This window comes from Pseudophryne corroboree, chromosome 6 (assembly GCF_028390025.1).
Source record: "Pseudophryne corroboree isolate aPseCor3 chromosome 6, aPseCor3.hap2, whole genome shotgun sequence".
NCBI lineage: Eukaryota > Metazoa > Chordata > Amphibia > Anura > Myobatrachidae > Pseudophryne > Pseudophryne corroboree.
This window is the reverse complement of record NC_086449.1, coordinates 70,921,311-70,942,094: the sequence shown is the minus strand read 5'-3', so window position 1 is coordinate 70,942,094 and position 20,784 is coordinate 70,921,311. Positions and strand designations below refer to the sequence as shown.

Sequence of the window (20,784 nt, the reverse complement as noted above, 5' to 3'; positions counted from 1 at the left end):
ACTTGAAATATCTCACATGGAAGGTGTCGATGCTGTTAGCCTTGGCTTCAGCCAGGCGTGTGTCAGAATTGGCGGCTTTATCATATAAAAGCCCTTACTTAATTTTTCATTCTGACAGGGCGGAATTGAGGACTCGTCCTCAATTTCTACCTAAGGTGGTTTCTGCATTTCACATGAACCAACCTATTGTGGTACCTGCGGCTACCAGGGACTTAGAGGACTCTAAGTTGCTTGACGTTGTCAGGGCCTTAAAAATATATGTTTCCAGGACGGCTGGAGTCAGAAAATCTGACTCGCTGTTTATCCTGTATGCACCCAACAAGCTGGGTGCCCCTGCTTCTAAGCAGACGATTGCTCGTTGGATTTGTAGTACAATTCAGCTTGCACATTCTGTGGCAGGCCTGCCACAGCCAAAATCAATAAAAGCCCATTCCACAAGGAAAGTGGGCTCATCTTGGGCGGCTGCCCGAGGGGTCTCGGCTTTACAACTTTGCCGAGCAGCTACTTGGTCAGGGGCAAACACGTTTGCTAAATTCTACAAATTTGATACCCTGGCTGAGGAGGACCTGGAGTTCTCTCATTCGGTGCTGCAGAGTCATCCGCACTCTCCCGCCCGTTTGGGAGCTTTGGTATAATCCCCATGGTCCTTACGGAGTCCCAGCATCCACTAGGACGTCAGAGAAAATAAGATTTTACTTACCGATAAATCTATTTCTCGTAGTCCGTAGTGGATGCTGGGCGCCCATCCCTAGTGCGGATTGTCTGCAATACTTGTATATAGTTATTGTTACAAAAATTCGGGTTATTATTGTTGTGAGCCATCTTTTCAGAGGCTCCCTTGCGTTTATCATACTGTTAACTGGGTTCAGATCACAAGTTGTACGGTGTGATTGGTGTGGCTGGTATGAGTCTTACCCGGGATTCAATATCCTTCCTTATTATGTACGCTCGTCCGGGCACAGTATCCTAACTGAGGCTTGGAGGAGGGTCATAGGGGGAGGAGCCAGTGCACACCACCTGATCCTTAAGCTTTTATTTTGTGCCCTGTCTCCTGCGGAGCCGCTATTCCCCATGGTCCTTACGGAGTCCCAGCATCCACTACGGACTACGAGAAATAGATTTATCGGTAAGTAAAATCTTATTTTCTCGTAGTCCGTAGTGGATGCTGGGCGCCCATCCCAAGTGCGGATTGTCTGCAATACTGGTACATAGTTATTGTTACCAAAAATCGGGTTATTGCTGTAGTGAGCCATCTTTTCTAGAGGCTCCTCTGTTATCATGCTGTTAACTGGGTTTAGATCACAAGTTATACGGTGTGATTGGTGTGGCTGGTATGAGTCTTACCCGGGTTTCAAAATCCTTCCTTATTGTGTACGCTCGTCCGGGCACAGTATCCTAACTGAGGCTTGGAGGAGGGTCATGGGGGGAGGAGCCAGTGCACACCAGGTAGTCCTAAAGCTTTACTTTTGTGCCTAGTCTCCTGCGGAGCCGCTATTCCCCATGGTCCTTACGGAGTCCCCAGCATCCACTACGGACTACGAGAAATAGAATTATCGGTAAGTAAATTCTTATTTTTGCCCAATATAATGTAAAGCATTGCAGGCACCACTCACAGGACTTCACAAAATGAATCACAGAGACATCTTACGAGAGACTGTAGTGTCTGAGTGTCCCTCTGTGTGTATGTCTGAGGAGACACTGTACTGACTGTCCCTCTGTGTGTGTGTCTGAGGAGAGACTGTACTGACTGAGTGTCCTCTGTGTGTGTGTGTGTGTGTGTGTGTGTGTGTGTGTGTGTGTGTCTGAGGAGAGACTGTACTGACTGAGTGTCCTGTGTGTGTGTGTGTGTGTGTGTGTGTGTGTGTGTGTGTGTGTGTGTCTGAGGAGAGACTGTACTGACTGAGTGTCCTCTGTGTGTGTGTGTGTGTGTGTGTGTGTGTCTGAGTGTGTGTCTGAGGAGAGACTGTACTGACTGAGTGTCCTGTGTGTGTGTGTATGTGTGTGTGTGTGTGTGTGTGTGTGTGTGTGTGTGTGTGTGTGTGTGTGTGTGTGTGTGTCTGAGGAGAGACTGTACTGACTGAGTGTCCTCTCTGTGTGTGTGTATAAGGAGAGACTGTACTGACTGAGTGTTCTCTCTGTGTGTGTCTGATGAGAGACTAGTGTCTGAGTGTCCTCTCTGTGTCTGAGGAGAGACTGTACTGACTGAGTGTACTCTCTCTGTGTGTGTATAAGGAGACACTGTACTGACTGAGTGTCCTCTCTGTGTGTCTGATGAGAGACTGTAGTGTCTGAGTGTCCTCTCTGTGTCTGAGGAGAGACTGTACTGACTGAGTGTACTCTCTCTGTGTGTGTATAAGGAGAGACTGTACTGACTGAGTGTCCTCTCTGTGTGTCTGATGAGAGACTGTAGTGTCTGAGTGTCCTCTCTGTGTGTCTGATGAGAGACTGTAGTGTCTGAGGAGAGACTGTACTGACTGAGTGTACTCTCTCTGTGTGTGTGTGTATAAGGAGACACTGTACTGACTGAGTGTCCTCTCTGTGTGTCTGATGAGAGACTGTAGTGTCTGAGTGTCCTCTCTGTGTCTGAGGAGAGACTGTAGTGTCTGAGTGTCCCCTCTGTGTGTGTATAAGGAGAGGCTGTACTGACTGAGTGTCCTCTCTGTGTGTCTGATGAGAGACTGTAGTGTCTGAGTGTCCTCTCTGTGTGTCTGATGAGAGACTGTAGTGTCTGAGGAGAGACTGTACTGACTGAGTGTACTCTCTCTGTGTGTGTGTGTGTGTGTGTGTATAAGGAGACACTGTACTGACTGAGTGTCCTCTCTGTGTGTCTGATGAGAGACTGTAGTGTCTGAGTGTCCTCTCTGTGTCTGAGGAGAGACTGTAGTGTCTGAGTGTCCCCTCTGTGTGTGTATAAGGAGAGGCTGTACTGACTGAGTGTCCTCTCTGTGTGTCTGAGGAGAGACTGTACTGACTGAGTGTCCCCTCTGTGTGTGTATAAGAAGAGACTGCACTGACTGAGGGGGTCATTCTGCATTGATCGCTCGCTAGCAACTTTTTGCAGCGCTGCGATCAGGTTAAATCTTGGCAAAACTGCGCATGCATATGCACCGCAATGCGCAGGTGCGTCATACGGGTACAAAGAGGATCGGTGCTGGGCGATGGACTTAATGAAGAATCCATTCGCACAGCCGATCGCAAGGAGATTGACAGAAAGAGGGCGTTTATGGGTGTCAATTCAACGTTTTCTGGGAGTGTTTGGAAAAACGCAGGCGTGTCCAAGCGTTTGCAGGGCGGGTGTCTGACGTCAATTCTGGGACCAAAAAGGCTGAAGTGATCGCAGCGGCTGAATAAGTCCAGAGCTACTCAGAAACTGCAAAAAACTTTTTTTGTGCCGTCGGCTGCAAAAGCATTCGCACACTTGCAAAGCGAAAATACACTCCCCCATAGGCGGCGACCATCTGATTGCAGCGCTGCAAAAAGTTGCTAGCGAGCGATCAACTCGGAATGACCCCCCGAGTGTCATGTATGTCTGTGTGTGTGTAGAAACTGTAATAACCAATTGTCCTTTCCGTGTGTGTTCCGTGCATACAATACAGATGGAATTGCGGCCGTCTTGCGCTGAGCTCCGTAACGCCCCTCTGAGGACACACTGTGAGCTGAGTGATTGTGTGGCAGATCTGGGTCCTCAGTTTTGTCATTTACAATCAGCTCGCACTGGTACGGCTCGCTGTAGGGTCTCAACACAGTATGTAACATCTGATCGTCCAATGGCAGCATCTGCCTATGTGTTTGGCACTGGGTGAGCTCCCGTTATTAGAACACTTGTGGCCTTTGCCATTAGTTTGCCTGGTCAAAACGCCGGACCTGCCCAAAGTGTTGCCAGTCTACGGACATAATAACTACTGTGTAAGAGGTGCCAATTAACTCTGTATCCCCAATGGGCCTTTGACCTGTCGCTTTGTATCATTGTGTCTGTGATAGTGTACTAACTGACTCACCGCCATCATTGTGTAACCATCTGTTTATCCTCCAGAGTGGAGACAGGCAGTTCCTAAGTAGTTCAGCTGAGGATCAGACAGAGCAGCAAGAGTTAGAGAGCGTATTCTACCATCACCCTGCCCCGGCCTTCCACTGCACGCAGCCTGAGTGGTTGGAGCTCTTCCGCTTCATTCCCCAGCATCTGCTGTTCTCCAGCCCACTCACAGACTACCCAGAGCAGAGAGTCAAAGTGCAGAGGGTGCCACAAGTGCTGATGTTTGGCACAGCCGCCACCGCTCTGAAAGTAGGTGCCAGGGAAACAAGGCCATGACCAGGGTCAGGAGATGGTGACTGTAGATCATGGAGGAGGAACAGAGGCTGGAATACATTGTATACGTGCTGTATGCCTGACATGTATTCTCCAATCTCAGGTCCAGCAGTTGCAGCAGGTTCCTGTACAACATGTGTATCCTGGACAGGTTCAGTATGTGGAGGGAGGAGACACCAGCTACACTGCAAGCACCATGTGAGTTCCGTGTGTTCTCTTACCATAAAACCATCCCCAGAGCGATGACCTTACGCCTCGGTTCTTACATTTCTCTCTGTCCCTGCAGCCGCTCTGGGTCCTTCCCCTATACGGAGAGCCCCCTTTACAGCCAAGCCACAAGCTCCACATACTACGAGTCTCAGAGTTCCACGGGCCAGGTCAATTCTCCCACCTCATCCCCAGCTTTGGCCAGCAGCCCCTCAGTTCCTATGTATGTATCAGGAGGGCAGATCCTCACCAACGCCACCCCACCAGGTCCAGCTGGAGGAGCAGGAGCTGGTGGAGGAACGGGATCTGGGACCTACGTCATTCAGAGTGGATTCATCATGGGCAACGCTACTCAGTCCTTCTCTCACACCACACGTGCCTCTCCTGCCACAGTAAGCACTCTTCTACTCAACCATGCAAACTCCCTAATTCATTCTTTTCTCACTCTCCCGTGACGTTCTCCTACCAGACCCTGGGAATCTGCACCTATCAGTGTCTTTGCCCTATGTGACTGTCTTACTCTCTCCTGACGTTCTCAACTAGACCCTGAGATTCTGCACCTATCAGCGTCTTTGCCCCATGTGATTGTCTTTACTCTAACCTGACGTTCTCCTACCAGACCCTGGGACTCTGTACCTATCAGCACCTTTGCCCTATGTGACTGTCTTACTCTCTCCTGATGTTCTCAACTAGACCCTGAGATTCTGCACCTATCAGCGTCTTTGCCCCATGTGATTGTCTTTACTCTAACCTGACGTTCTCCTACCAGACCCTGGGACTCTGTACCTATCAGCACCTTTGCCCTATGTGACTGTCTTACTCTCTCCTGATGTTCTCAACTAGACCCTGAGATTCTGCATCTATCGGCGTCTTTGCCCTATGTAATTGTCTTTACGTTACCCTGACGTTCTCCTACCAGACCCTGGGACTCTGCACCTATCAGCATATTTGCCCTGTGTGACTGTCTTACTCTCCCCTGACGTTCTCAACTAGATCTTGGGATTTTGAACCTATCCACGTCTTCTCCCCATGTGATTGTCTTTACTTTACCCTGACGTTCTTTTACCAGACCATGGGACTTTGCACCTATCAGCGTCTTTGCTCCATGTGACTGTCTTACTCTACCCTGATGTTCTCAACTTTGCCCTATGTGACTGTCTTACTCTCTCCTGCAGGTGCAGTGGCTGCTGGATAATTACGAGACAGCAGAAGGAGTGAGCCTCCCCCGCAGCACCCTCTACTGCCATTACCTGCTGCACTGCCAGGAGCAGAAGCTGGAGCCGGTGAATGCTGCTTCCTTTGGGAAGCTCATACGCTCAGTCTTCATGGGATTGCGCACCCGTAGGTTGGGAACCAGGTACAGACTCGTACCCACAACCCATTCTGCATGTTCGCATATTGTTCTGCGGAGCTTAATATTCACTAGGTCAGTGTTTCTCCACCATGGCCCTCGGGACCCCTAACAGTTCACGTTTCCAGACCACCAGCGGTGCACAGCTAGATTCATTACTGACTGCCACATGAACTGTTTGGGGTCCGGAGGGCCAAGTATGAGAAACCCTAGAGTATATGGGGAGTGGAGGTCTGTATTTTCACTGATAAGCTGCATATGATGTATGCAGACATACTAATGGTCATCCAGAGGGGACGGTGACCTGTACTGGGATGTGTATAGGGATGAATGATGTCCTGCACTGTTATACAATAACTATGTCTTTCCTACAGAGGCAACTCCAAGTATCACTATTACGGTCTCCGAATAAAAGCCAGCTCTCCCCTTTTGCGCCTGATGGAAGATCAGCAGCACCTCGCCATGCGTCAGCAGCCATTCTCCCAGAAACAGAGGTACCCGAACCGTGAGCCCCGTCCCCTCTCCTGTAGTCTCCAGTGATCCATTGTCGCCTAATTCCTGCATCACGTTCCGGTCACCTCATTGCACCATCCATTACTCTATGGTGTGCTTAAATCCTCTGTGCCTCCACACTGTCACCTTACCCCATACCCTGTTCTCTGACCGTCTGACGGAACACTGTAATGCATGGAAGTGCAGCCTGAGTGTGTGTCTGAGGATTCCCGGTTTGTGACTTGTGCTCCCCCACCTAATAATATTTCTTCTCCCAGGATGAAGCCCATACAGAAGATGGAGGGGATGAGTAACGGGGTGGGAGGTGCCCTTCAGCCTTCCTCTGGCCTATCAGATATCAGCTCGCAAGTCCAGCAGTACCAGCAGTTCTTAGGTCAGTCGCAGCCCCCTACCCCCTGATTACGTGTCCTGTCCATACATATAGAGTAAACTGCAACATGTACCCACAGTGTTACTTTATGTGCTCCGGTGGGCCTACGGTCAGTGTCGCTCATTCCAGGTTGGGATAATAGTGTGTTCATCCCAGCACAATCCCTACAAATTCTCTCCATCCCGCAATCTTGTTTCGTAAAACTATGTGCACTCCTGGGACTAATCTGCCTTTCGTATAGATCACCCCAGATGCTCCCATCTCCTCCATCTGCTCATAGGAAGTTCTGCATCCTAACTATCATTGTTTTTTGGTCAGAAGAAGCTGGTTCCTCTCCGCAGAACTAGGCACAGTTGCGCTAATCACATTACGTTCCAAAATCTAATTTGCGCATTGGTTTTGTATTTAGTGCATCATCACCTTTACTGTCTATTTCGCTGTTGTTTGCTGTACAGATGCCTCAAGGACATTACCAGAGTTTGCCGACATAGACATACAAGGAAAACCACTTCCGGATGGTATTACCTTGACCAATATTAAGGCCTTCCAGCTGCTGTACCGGGAGCATTGTGAGGTAATCGCAAATCCTTATCTGAGAAACCTTTATCCGCTATATGGCCAGTACCTTACCCCAAGCTCTGGAAGCCAGACCTTAAGTTATCCAGTTCTCATTATTCTCCAAATTCTTATTCCTAGACCTGACCCTTTATCCACAGTTCTGTCACCCACATCATTAAGCGTTAGTGGCCAATCCTACTATTGTTTATTATTTATCACAGGCTATAGTGGATGTGGTGGTGAATCTACAGTTTACCCTGGTAGAGACTCTGTGGAAAACCTTCTGGAGGTTCAGCCAGACACAGCACAGTGATAACACTGTGTGAGTAGTACCAAGTACCTCTCGCTAACACCACTTTACTGCTGTTCTCCTGTGCTCATCCCACTGCTGTCTCGTCACCTCTCCTTCCATCTCCATATACTGTGCTCATCTTACTGCTGTCTGATCACCTCTTCTATCTCCATATACTGTGCTCATCTCACTGTTGTCTCATCACCTCTACTATCTCCATATACTGTGCCCATCTCACTGCTATCTCGTCACCTCTCCTTCCATCTCCATATACTGTGCTCATCTTACTGCTGTCTGATCACCTTTACTATCTCCATATACTGTGCTCATCTCACTGCTGTCTCATCACCTCTACTATCTCCATATACTGTGCTCATCTCACTGATGTCTCATCACCTCTACTATCTCCATATACTGTGCCCATCTCACTGATGTCTCATCACCTCTACTATCTCCATATACTGTGCTCATCTCACTGCTGTCTCGTCACCTCTCCTTCCATCTCCATATACTGTGCTCATCTTACTGCTGTCTCATCACCTCTACTATCTCCATATCCTGTGCTCATCTCACTGCTGTCTCATCACCTCTACTATCTCCATATACTGTGCCCATCTCACTGCTGTCTCATCACCTCTACTATCTCCATATACTGTGCCCATCTCACTGCTGTCTCGTCACCTCTCCTTCTATCTCTATATCCTGTGCTCACCTCACTGCTGTCTCATCACCTCTCCTTCCATCTCCATATCCTGTGCTCATCTCACTGCTGTCTTGTCACCTCTCCTTGTATCTCTGGGGGTGATTCAGACTTGATCGTAGATGTGCTAAATTTAACACATCTACGATCAGCTTCCCTGACATGCGGGGGGACGCCCATCACAGTGCTAGTCCGCCCCACATGTCAGGGCCGACTCCCCCCCCCCCCCCCCTTCACCCCCGACGCACAAGTACAAAAGCATCGCACAGCGCTGCACTGGCAGGGAGCTACTCGTTGCAGTCCGGCTTGCAGCAGCTGCTTTTGGTATCACGCAGCCGCCGCGCTCCCCCCCCACCTTCCCCAACGGTCCAGAGACGCCTGCGTTGCCCGGACGCACCCCCTAAACGGCGGCTAAACGCCGCCGGCCCACCCCCTCCGGCTCAGCAACCGCCTCTGCCTGTCAATCAGGCAGAGACGATCGCAGGCCTAAGACAGCAGACGGCTGTCTGCCATGCGCCGGTGCACTGCGGCGCCGATGCATGCGCAGTTCAGGCCTGATCGCTACTGTGTGAAAACTCACAGCACCGATCAGGTCTGAATTAGCCCCTCTGTATGCTGTGCTCATCTCACTGCTGTCTCGTCACCTCTCCTTGTACCTCTGTATGCTGTGGTCATCTTACTCATCTCATTGCTGTCTCGTCACCTCCTTGTATCTCTGTATCCTGTGCACATCTCACTGCTGTCTCGTCACCTCCTTGTATCTCTGTATCCTGTGCACATCTCACTGCTGTCTCGTCACCTCTCCTTGTATCTCTGTATCCTGTGCACATCTCACTGCTGTCTCGTCACCTCTCCTTGTATCTCTGTATCCTGTGCTCATCTCACTGCTGTCTCATCACCTCTCCTTGTATCTCTATATCCTGTGCTCATCTCACTGCTGTCTCATTACCTGTCTTTGTATCATCCTGTGCTCACCTCACTGCTGTCTTGTCACCTCTCCTTGTATCTCTGTATCCTGTGCTCATCTCACTGCTGTCTCATCACCTCTCCTTGTATCTCTATATCCTGTGCACATCTCACTGCTGTCTCATTACCTGTCTTTGTATCATCCTGTGCTCACCTCACTGCTGTCTTGTCACCTCTCCTTGTATCTCTGTATCCTGTGCTCATCTCACTGCTGTCTCATCACCTCTCCTTGTATCTCTATATCCTGTGCTCACCTCACTGCTGTCTCATCACCTCTCCTATCTCTATATCCTGTGCTCACCTCACTGCTGTCTCATTACCTCTCCTTGTATCTCTATATCCTGTGCTCACCTCACTGATGTCTCATCACCTCTCCTTCTATCTCTATATCCTGTGCTCATCTCACTGCTGTCTCATCACCTCTCCTTGTACCTCTATATCCTGTGCTCCTCTCACTGCTGTCTCATCACCTCTCCTTGTACCTCTATATCCTGTGCTCACCTCACTGATGTCTTGTCACCTCTCCTTCTATCTCTATATCCTGTGCTCATCTTACTGCTGTCTCATCACCTCTCCTTGTATCTCTATATCCTGTGCTCATCTCACTGCTGTCTCATCACCTCTCCTTCTATCTCTATATCCTTTGCTCATCTTACTGCTGTCTCATCACCTCTCCTTGTATCTCTATATCCTGTGCTCACCTCACTGCTGTCTCATCACCTCTCCTTGTACCTCTATATCCTTTGCTCATCTTACTGCTGTCTCATCACCTCTCCTTGTACCTCTATGTCCTGTGCTCATCTCACTGCTGTCTCATTACTTCTCCTTCTATTTCTATATCCTGTGCTCACCTCACTGCTGTCTCATCACCTCTCCTTGTATCTCTGTATCCTGTGCTCATCTCACTGCTGTCTCATCACCTCTCCTTGTATCTCTATATCCTGTGCTCACCTCACTGCTGTCTCATCACCTCTCCTTGTATCTCTATATCCTATGCTCACCTCACTGCTGTCTCATCACCTCTCCTTGTACCTCTATATCCTGTGCTCATCTCACTGCTGTCTCATCACCTCTCCTTGTACCTCTATATCCTGTGCTCATCTCACTGCTGTCTCATCACCTCTCCTTGTACCTCTATATCCTGTGCTCATCTCACTGCTGTCTCATCACCTCTCCTTGTACCTCTATATCCTGTGCTCACCTCACTGCTGTCTCATCACCTCTCCTTGTATCTCTATATCCTATGCTCACCTCACTGCTGTCTCATCACCTCTCCTTGTATCTCTATATCCTGTGCTCACCTCACTGCTGTCTCATCACCTCTCCTTGTATCTCTATATCCTATGCTCACCTCACTGCTGTCTCATCACCTCTCCTTGTACCTCTATATCCTGTGCTCATCTCACTGCTGTCTCATCACCTCTCCTTGTACCTCTATATCCTGTGCTCATCTCACTGCTGTCTCATCACCTCTCCTTGTACCTCTATATCCTGTGCTCATCTCACTGCTGTCTCATCACCTCTCCTTGTACCTCTATATCCTGTGCTCACCTCACTGATGTCTCATCACCTCTCCTTCTATCTCTATATCCTATGCTCACCTCACTGCTGTCTCATCACCTCTCCTTGTATCTCTATATCCTATGCTCACCTCACTGCTGTCTCATCACCTCTCCTTGTATCTCTATATCCTGTGCTCACCTCACTGATGTCTCATCACCTCTCCTTCTATCTCTATATCCTGTGCTCACCTCACTGCTGTCTCATCACCTCTCCTTGTACCTCTATATCCTTTGCTCATCTCACTGCTGTCTCATCACCTCTCCTTCTATCTCTATATCCTGTGCTCATCTCACTGCTGTCTCATCACCTCTCCTTCTATCTCTATATCCTGTGCTCATCTCACTGCTGTCTCATCACCTCTCCTTCTATCTCTATATCCTGTGCTCATCTCACTGCTGTCTCATCACCTCTCCTTGTATCTCTGTATCCTATGCTTATCTCACTGCTGTCTCATTACCTGTCTTTGTATCATCCTGTGCTCATCTCACTGCTGTCTTGTCACCTCTCCTTGTATCTCTATATCCTGTGCTCAGATTATTTTTGTCTCGTTACCTCTCCTTGTATCTCTGTATCCTGTGCTCATCTCACTCACCTCACTGCTATCTCACTAGCTCTCCTTGTATCTCTGTATCCTGTGCTCATCTCACTCATCTCACTGATGTCTCATCACCTCTCCTATCTCTATATCCTGTGCTCACCTCACTGCTGTCTCATCACCTCTCCTTGTACCTCTATATTCTGTGCTCATCTCACTGCTGTCTCATCACCTCTCCTTGTACCTCTATATCCTGTGCTCATCTCACTGCTGTCTCATCACCTCTCCTTCTATCTCTATATCCTGTGCTCATCTCACTGCTGTCTCATCACCTCTCCTTGTACCTCTATATCCTGTGCTCATCTCACTGATGTCTCATCACCTCTCCTATCTCTATATCCTGTGCTCACCTCACTGCTGTCTCATCACCTCTCCTTGTATCTCTATATCCTGTGCTCATCTCACTGCTGTCTCATCACCTCTCCTTGTACCTCTATATCCTGTGCTCATCTCACTGATGTCTCATCACCTCTCCTATCTCTATATCCTGTGCTCACCTCACTGCTGTCTCATCACCTCTCCTTGTACCTCTATATCCTGTGCTCATCTCACTGCTGTCTCATCACCTCTCCTGGTCTATCTGTATCCTGTGCTCATCTAACATCTGTCCCGTCACCTCTCCTTGTATTTCTGTATCCTGTGCTCATCTCACTCACCTCACTGCTGTCTTGTTATCTCTCCTTGTACCTTTATATCCTTTGCTCATCTCACTGCTGTCTCATCACCTCTCCTTGTATCTCTATATCCTGTGCTCATCTCACTGCTGTCTCATCACCTCTCCTAGTATCTCTATATCCTGTGCTCATCTCACTGCTGTCTCATCACCTCTCCTTGTACCTCTATATCCTTTGCTCATCTCACTGCTGTCTCATCACCTCTCCTTCTATCTCTATATCCTGTGCTCATCTCACTGCTGTCTTATCACCTCTCCTTCTATCTCTATATCCTGTGCTCACCTCACTGATGTCTCATCACCTCTCCTTGTATCTCTATATCCTGTGCTCATCTCACTGATGTCTCATCACCTCTCCTTCTATCTCTATATCCTGTGCTCACCTCACTGATGTCTCATCACCTCTCCTTGTATCTCTATATCCTGTGCTCACCTCACTGCTGTCTCATCACCTCTCCTATCTTTATATCCTGTGCTCACCTCACTGCTGTCTCATCACCTCTCCTTGGGGTAAATTTACTAAGCTCCCGATTTTGACCGAGATGCCGTTTTTTCATCAAAGTGTCATCTCGGTAATTTACTAAGCAATAATCACGGCAGTGATGAGGGCATTCGTAATTTTTTGCAAGTCCAAGAAAAAAATTACGAATGAATACACCATCGGTCAAAACGCGGCTGTTTAAGTATGAATCTCGGTAATTTACTAAGAAGTGCAAAGCAAAAAAAAAAAAAACCACTGCCGTGAAAAATTACAACTCGTAAAAAAGTGCAAAAAAAAAACAGACCTGCTTTTTTTTCCGTGATTGGATAGGCATGCAGGGATCCATGAGATCCGTGCATGTATATCAGTGGGAAGGGGTGGGAAAGTTGTTATTTTATAAAAAAAAATTGCGTGGGGTCCCCCCTCCTAAGCATAACCAGCCTCGGGCTCTTTGAGCCGATCCTGGTTGCAGAAATATGGGGAAAAAATTGACAGGGGTTCCCCCATATTTAAGCAACCAGCATCGGGCTCTGCGCCTGGTCCTGGTTCCAAAAATACGGGGGACAAAAAGAGTAGGGGTCCCCCGTATTTTTAAAACCAGCACCGGGCTCCACTAGCTGGACAGATAATGCCACAGCCGGGGGTCACTTTGATATAGTGCCCTGCGGCCGTGGCATCAAAAATCCAACTAGTCACCCCTGGCCGGGGTACCCTGGGGGAGTGGGGACCCCTTCAATCAAGGGGTCCCCCCCCCCCAGCCACCCAAGGGCCAGGGGTGAAGCCCGAGGCTGTCCCCCCCCATCCAATGGGCTGCGGATGGGGAGGCTGATAGCCTTTTGTGATAATGAAAAGATATTGTTTTTAGTAGCAGTACTACAAGGCCCAGCAAGCCTCCCCCGCATGCTGGTACTTGGAGAACCACAAGTACCAGCATGCGACGGAAAAACGGGCCCGCTGGTACCTGTAGTACTACTACTAAAAAAATACCCAAAAAAAGACAAGACACACACACCGTGAAAGTAAAGATTTATTACATACATGCACACAAACATACATACATACTTACCTTATGTTCACACGCAGGTCGGTCCTCTTCTCCAGTAGAATCCAAGGGGTACCTGTTGAATAAATTCTACTCACCAGATCGCGGGTCCCAGGCTCCTCGGGGCATCCATTTGTAATCCACGTACTTGCATAAAATAAGAAAACGGAAAGCCGAGCCACGAACTGAAAGGGGCCCCATGTTTTCACATGGGACTCCTTTCCCCGAATGCCAGAAACCCACTCTGACTGATGTCTAAGTGGGTTTCTTCAGCCAATCATGGAGCGCCACGTTGTAGCACTCTCCTGATCGGCTGTGTGCTCCTGTACTGTATGACAGGCGGCACACGGCAGTGTTACAATGTAGCGCCTATGCGCTCCATTGTAACCAATAGTGGGAACTTTCTGCCCTGCGGTTGACCTAAAGTGACGTCACCGCTGAGCAGAAAGTTCCCACCATTGGTTACAATGGAGCGCATAGGCGCTACATTGTAACACTGCCGTGTGCCGCCTGTCACTCAGTACAGGAGCACACAGCCGATCAGGAGAGTGCTACAACGTGGCGCTCCCTGATTGGCTGAAGAAACCCACTTAGACAGAAGTCAGAGTGGGTTTCTGGCATTCGGGGTAAGGAGTCCCATGTGAAAACATGGGGCCCCTTTCATTTCGTGGCTCGGCTTTCCGTTTTCTTATTTTATGCAAGTACGTGGATTACAAATGGATGCCCCGAGGACCCTGGGACCCGCGATCTGGTGAGTAGAATTTATTCAACAGGTACCCCTTGGATTCTACTGGAGAAGAGGACCGACCTGCGTGTGAACATAAGGTAAGTATGTATGTATGTTTGTGTGCATGTATGTAATAAATCTTTACTTTCACGGTGTGTGTGTCTTGTCTTTTTTTGGGTATTTTTTTAGAAGTAGTACTACAGGTACCAGCGGGCCCGTTTTTCCGTCGCATGCTGGTACTTGTGGTTCTCCAAGTACCAGCATGCGGGGGAGGCTTGCTGGGCCTTGTAGTACTGCTACTAAAAACAATATATTTTCATTATCACAAAAGGCTATCAGCCTCCCCATCCGCAGCCCATTGGATGGGGGGGGACAGCCTCGGGCTTCACCCCTGGCCCTTGGGTGGCTGGGGGGGGGGGACCCCTTGATTGAAGGGGTCCCCACTCCCCCAGGGTACCCCGGCCAGGGGTGACTAGTTGGATATTTGATGCCACGGCCGCAGGGCACTATATAAAAGTGACCCCCGGCTGTGGCATTATCTGTCCAGCTAGTGGAGCCCGGTGCTGGTTTTAAAAATACGGGGGACCCCTACTCTTTTTGTCCCCCGTATTTTTGGAACCAGGACCAGGCGCAGAGCCCGATGCTGGTTGCTTAAATATGGGGGAATCCCTGTCATTTTTCCCCCCATATTTCTGCAACCAGGATCGGCTCAAAGAGCCCGAGGCTGGTTATGCTTAGGAGGGGGGACCCCATGCAATATTTTTTTTGGATTTTACAGTGTTTAATTTAAAAAAAAAAAAAAAAAATGAACCCCAGCACGGATCACACAGATCCGGCCGAGATTCATTGTAAAAAAGTCGGCAGTGTTTTGCTAATCACTGCCGTAAAAATAAAAAAATAAACACGAATGACATCGACATCGGAACAAAAGAAAAACCCGAATACGACAGCTTAGTAAATCCATCGTAACAAATTCAAAAAGTTGCAGTTTTACACTTTTGATGTCATTCGTGATTGAACTTTGACCTGAAACGGGAAAACACGAATCTTAGTAAATTTACCCCCTTGTATCTCTATATCCTGTGCTCATCTCACTGATGTCTCATCACCTCTCCTTCTATCTCTATATCCTGTGCTCATCTCACTGATGTCTCATCACCTCTCCTTGTACCTCTATATCCTGTGCTCACCTCACTGCTGTCTTGTCACCTCTCCTTGTATCTCTATATCCTGTGCTCACCTCACTGCTGTCTCATCACCTCTCCTTGTATCTCTATATCCTGTGCTCACCTCACTGCTGTCTCATCACCTCTCCTATCTCTATATCCTGTGCTCACCTCACTGCTGTCTCATCACCTCTCCTTGTATCTCTATATCCTGTGCTCATCTCACTGATGTCTCATCACCTCTCCTTCTATCTCTATATCCTGTGCTCACCTCACTGCTGTCTCATCACCTCTCCTTGTATCTCTATATCCTGTGCTCATCTCACTGCTGTCTCATCACCTCTCCTTGTATCTCTATATCCTGTGCTCACCTCACTGCTGTCTCATCACCTCTCCTTGTATCTCTATATCCTGTGCTCATCTCACTGCTGTCTCATCACCTCTCCTTGTATCTCTATATCCTGTGCTCACCTCACTGCTGTCTCATCACCTCTCCTTGTATCTCTATATCCTGTGCTCATCTCACTGCTGTCTCATCACCTCTCCTTGTATCTCTATATCCTGTGCTCATCTCACTGCTGTCTTGTCACCTCTCCTTCTATCTCTATATCCTGTGCTCATCTCACTGCTGTCTCATCACCTCTCCTTGTATCTCTATATCCTGTGCTCATCTCACTGCTGTCTCATCACCTCTCCTTCTATCTCTATATCCTGTGCTCATCTCACTGCTGTCTCATCACCTCTCCTTGTATCTCTATATCCTGTGCTCATCTCACTGCTGTCTCATCACCTCTCCTTCTATCTCTATATCCTGTGCTCATCTCACTGCTGTCTCATCACCTCTCCTTCTATCTCTATATCCTGTGCTCATCTCATTGCTGTCTCATCACCTCTCCTTCTATCTCTATATCCTGTGCTCATCTCACTGCTGTCTCATCACCTCTCCTTCTATCTCTATATCCTGTGCTCATCTCACTGCTGTCTCATCACCTCTCCTTGTACCTCTATATCCTGTGCTCATCTTACTGCTGTCTCATCACCTCTCCTTGTATCTCTATATCCTGTGCTCATCTCACTGCTGTCTCATCACCTCTCCTTCTATCTCTATATCCTGTGCTCATCTCACTGCTGTCTCATCACCTCTCCTTGTACCTCTATATCCTATGCTCATCTTACTGCTGTCTCATCACCTCTCCTTGTATCTCTATATCCTGTGCTCATCTCACTGCTGTCTCATCACCTCTCCTTCTATCTCTATATCCTGTGCTCATCTCACTGATGTCTCATCACCTCTCCTTGTATCTCTATATCCTGTGCTCACCTCACTGCTGTCTCATCACCTCTCCTTGTACCTCCATATCCTGTGCTCAGCTCATTGCTGTTTTGTCACCTCTCCTTGTATCTCTGTATCCTGTGCTCATCTCACTCACCTCACTGCTGTCTCATCACCTCTCCTTGTACCTCTATATTCTGTGCTCATCTCACTGCTGTCTCATCACCTCTCCTTGTACCTCTATATCCTGTGCTCATCTCACTGCTATCTCATCACCTCTCCTGGTCTATCTGTATCCTGTGCTCATCTCGCTCATCTAACATCTGTCCCGTGACCTCTCCTTGTATTTCTGTATCCTGTGCTCATCTCACTCACCTCACTGCTGTCTTGTTATCTCTCCTTGTACCTTTATATCCTTTGCTCATCTCACTGCTGTCTCATCACCTCTCCTTGTACCTCTATATCCTGTGCTCCTCTCACTGCTGTCTCATCACCTCTCCTAGTATCTCTATATCCTGTGCTCATCTCACTGCTGTCTCATCAACTCTCCTTGTATCTCTATATCCTGTGCTCACCTCACTGATGTCTCATCACCTCTCCTTCTATCTCTATATCCTGTGCTCACCTCACTGATGTCTCATCACCTCTCCTTCTATCTCTATATCCTGTGCTCATCTCACTGCTGTCTCATCACCTCTCCTTGTATCTCTATATCCTGTGCTCACCTCACTGATGTCTCATCACCTCTCCTTGTATCTCTATATCCTGTGCTCATCTCACTGATGTCTCATCACCTCTCCTTCTATCTCTATATCTTGTGCTCACCTCACTGATGTCTCATCACCTCTCCTTGTATCTCTATATCCTGTGCTCACTTCACTGATGTCTCATCACCTCTCCTTCTATCTCTATATCCTGTGCTCATCTCACTGATGTCTCATCACCTCTCCTTCTATCTCTATATCCTGTGCTCATCTCACTGCTGTCTCATCACCTCTCCTTGAACCTCTATATCCTGTGCTCACCTCACTGATGTCTCATCACCTCTCCTTGTATCTCTATATCCTGTGCTCACTTCACTGATGTCTCATCACCTCTCCTTCTATCTCTATATCCTGTGCTCATCTCACTGCTGTCTCATCACCTCTCCTTGTATCTCTATATCCTGTGCTCACCTCACTGATGTCTCATCACCTCTCCTTGTACCTCTATATCCTGTGCTCACCTCACTGATGTCTCATCACCTCTCCTTGTACCTCTATATCCTGTGCTCATCTCACTGCTGTCTCATCACCTCTCCTTCTATCTCTATATCCTGTGCTCATCTCACTGCTGTCTCATCACCTCTCCTTGTACCTCTATATCCTGTGCTCATCTCACTGATGTCTCATCACCTCTCCTTCTATCTCTATATCCTGTGCTCATCTCACTGCTGTCTCATCACCTCTCCTTGTATCTCTATATCCTGTGCTCACCTCACTGATGTCTCATCACCTCTCCTTGTACCTCTATATCCTGTGCTCACCTCACTGATGTCTCATCACCTCTCCTTGTACCTCTATATCCTGTGCTCATCTCACTGATGTCTCATCACCTCTCCTTCTATCTCTATATCCTGTGCTCATCTCACTGATGTCTCATCACCTCTCCTTGTACCTCTATATCCTGTGCTCATCTCACTGCTGTCTCATCACCTCTACTTGTATCTCTATATCCTGTGCTCACCTCACTGATGTCTCATCACCTCTCCTTGTATCTCTATATCCTGTGCTCACCTCACTGCTGTTTCATCACCTCTCCTTGTACCTCTATATCCTGTGCTCATCTCACTGCTGTCTCCTCACCTCTCCTTGTATCTCTATATCCTGTGCTCACCTCACTGCTGTCTCATCACCTCTCCTTCTATCTCTATATCCTGTGCTCCTCTCACTGATGTCTCATCACCTCTCCTTGTATCTCTATATCCTGTGCTCACCTCACTGATGTCTCATCACCTCTCCTTGTATCTCTATATCCTGTGCTCACCTCACTGCTGTTTCATCACCTCTCCTTGTATCTCTATATCCTGTGCTCATCTCACTGCTGTCTCATCACCTCTCCTTCTATCTCTATATCCTGTGCTCATCTCACTGCTGTCTCATCACCTCTCCTTGTATCTCTATATCCTGTGCTCATCTCACTGATGTCTCATCACCTCTCCTTCTATCTCTATATCCTGTGCTCATCTCACTGATGTCTCATCACCTCTCCTTCTATCTCTATATCCTGTGCTCACCTCACTGATGTCTCATCACCTCTCCTTGTATCTCTATATCCTGTGCTCACTTCACTGATGTCTCATCACCTCTCCTTCTATCTCTATATCCTGTGCTCCTCTCACTGATGTCTCATCACCTCTCCTTGTATCTCTATATCCTGTGCTCATCTCACTGCTGTCTCATCACCTCTCCTTCTATCTCTATATCCTGTGCTCCTCTCACTGATGTCTCATCACCTCTCCTTGTATCTCTATATCCTGTGCTCACCTCACTGATGTCTCATCACCTCTCCTTGTATCTCTATATCCTGTGCTCACCTCACTGCTGTTTCATCACCTCTCCTTGTATCTCTATATCCTGTGCTCATCTCACTGCTGTCTCATCACCTCTCCTTCTATCTCTATATCCTGTGCTCATCTCACTGCTGTCTCATCACCTCTCCTTGTACCTCTATATCCTGTGCTCACTTCACTGATGTCTCATCACCTCTCCTTGTATCTCTATATCCTGTGCTCACCTCACTGCTGTCTCATCACCTCTCCTTGTACCTCTATATCCTGTGCTCATCTCACTGCTGTCTCATCACCTCTCCTTGTATCTCTATATCCTGTGCTCATCTCACTGCTGTCTCATCACCTCTCCTTGTATCTCTATATCCTGTGCTCATCTCACTGCTGTCTCATCACCTCTCCTTCTATCTCTATATCCTGTGCTCATCTCACTGCTGTCTCATCACCTCTCCTTGTATCTCTATATCCTGTGCTCATCTCACTGCTGTCACATCACCTCTCCTTGTACCTCTATATCCTGTGCTCATCTCACTGCTGTCTCATCACCTCTCCTTGTATCTCTATATCCTGTGCTCACCTCACTGATGTCTCATCACCTCTCCTTCTATCTCTATATCCTGTGCTCATCTCACTGCTGTCTCATCACCTCTCCTTGTACCTCTATATCCTGTGCTCATCTCACTGCTGTCTCATCACCTCTCCTTGTACCTCTATATCCTGTGCTCACCTCACTGCTGTCTCATCACCTCTCCTTGTATCTCTATATCCTGTGCTCACCTCACTGCTGTCTCATCACCTCTCCTTGTATCTCTATATCCTGTGATCACCTCACTGCTGTCTCATCACCTCTCCTTGTACCTCTATATCCTGTGCTCATCTCACTGCTGTCTCATCACCTCTCCTTCTATCTCTATATCCTGTGCGCACTTCACTGCTGTCTCATCACCTCTCCTTGTATCTCTATATCCTGTGCTCATCTCACTGCTGTCTCATCACCTCTCCTTGTACCTCTATATCCTGTGCTCATCTCACTGCTGTCTCATCACCTCTCCTTGTATCTCTATATCCTGTGCTCACCTCACTGCTGTCTCATCACCTCTCCTTGTATCTCTATATCCTGTGCTCACCTCACTGCTGTCTCATCACCTCTCCTTCTATCTCTATATCCTGTGCTCACCTCACTGCTGTCTCATCACCTCTCCTTGTATCTCTATATCCTGTGCTCACCTCACTGATGTCTCATCACCTCTCCTTGTATCTCTATATCCTGTGCTCACCTCACTGCTGTCTCATCACCTCTCCTTGAATCTCTCTATTCTGTGCTCACCTCACTGCTGTCTCATCACCTCTCCTTGTATCTCTATATCCTGTGCTCATCTCACTGCTGTCTCATCACCTCTCCTTGTACCTCTATATCCTGTGCTCATCTCACTGCTGTCTCATCACCTCTCCT

At 48.2% G+C, this 20,784-nt stretch overlaps 1 protein-coding gene across 7 annotated transcripts in view; it reads left to right on the top strand.

Moving 5' to 3' along the window:
- RFX1 (regulatory factor X1) overlaps positions 1-20,784 on the top strand; it is a 106,391-nt gene that overhangs the window by 58,440 nt on the left and 27,167 nt on the right. For 5 of the 7 annotated variants that reach the window (XM_063931120.1, XM_063931122.1, XM_063931118.1 and 2 more), the window contains 8 exons: positions 4,034-4,282; positions 4,410-4,504; positions 4,593-4,905; positions 5,689-5,870; positions 6,239-6,358; positions 6,635-6,750; positions 7,203-7,321; positions 7,527-7,627. In XM_063931120.1, coding sequence (XP_063787190.1) covers positions 4,034-4,282; positions 4,410-4,504; positions 4,593-4,905; positions 5,689-5,870; positions 6,239-6,358; positions 6,635-6,750; positions 7,203-7,321; positions 7,527-7,627 — 1,295 coding nt within the window. The remainder of the gene's footprint in view (positions 1-4,033; positions 4,283-4,409; positions 4,505-4,592; positions 4,906-5,688; positions 5,871-6,238; positions 6,359-6,634; positions 6,751-7,202; positions 7,322-7,526; positions 7,628-20,784) is intronic. The other 2 variants (XM_063931123.1, XM_063931124.1) reach the window with 1 other exon arrangement.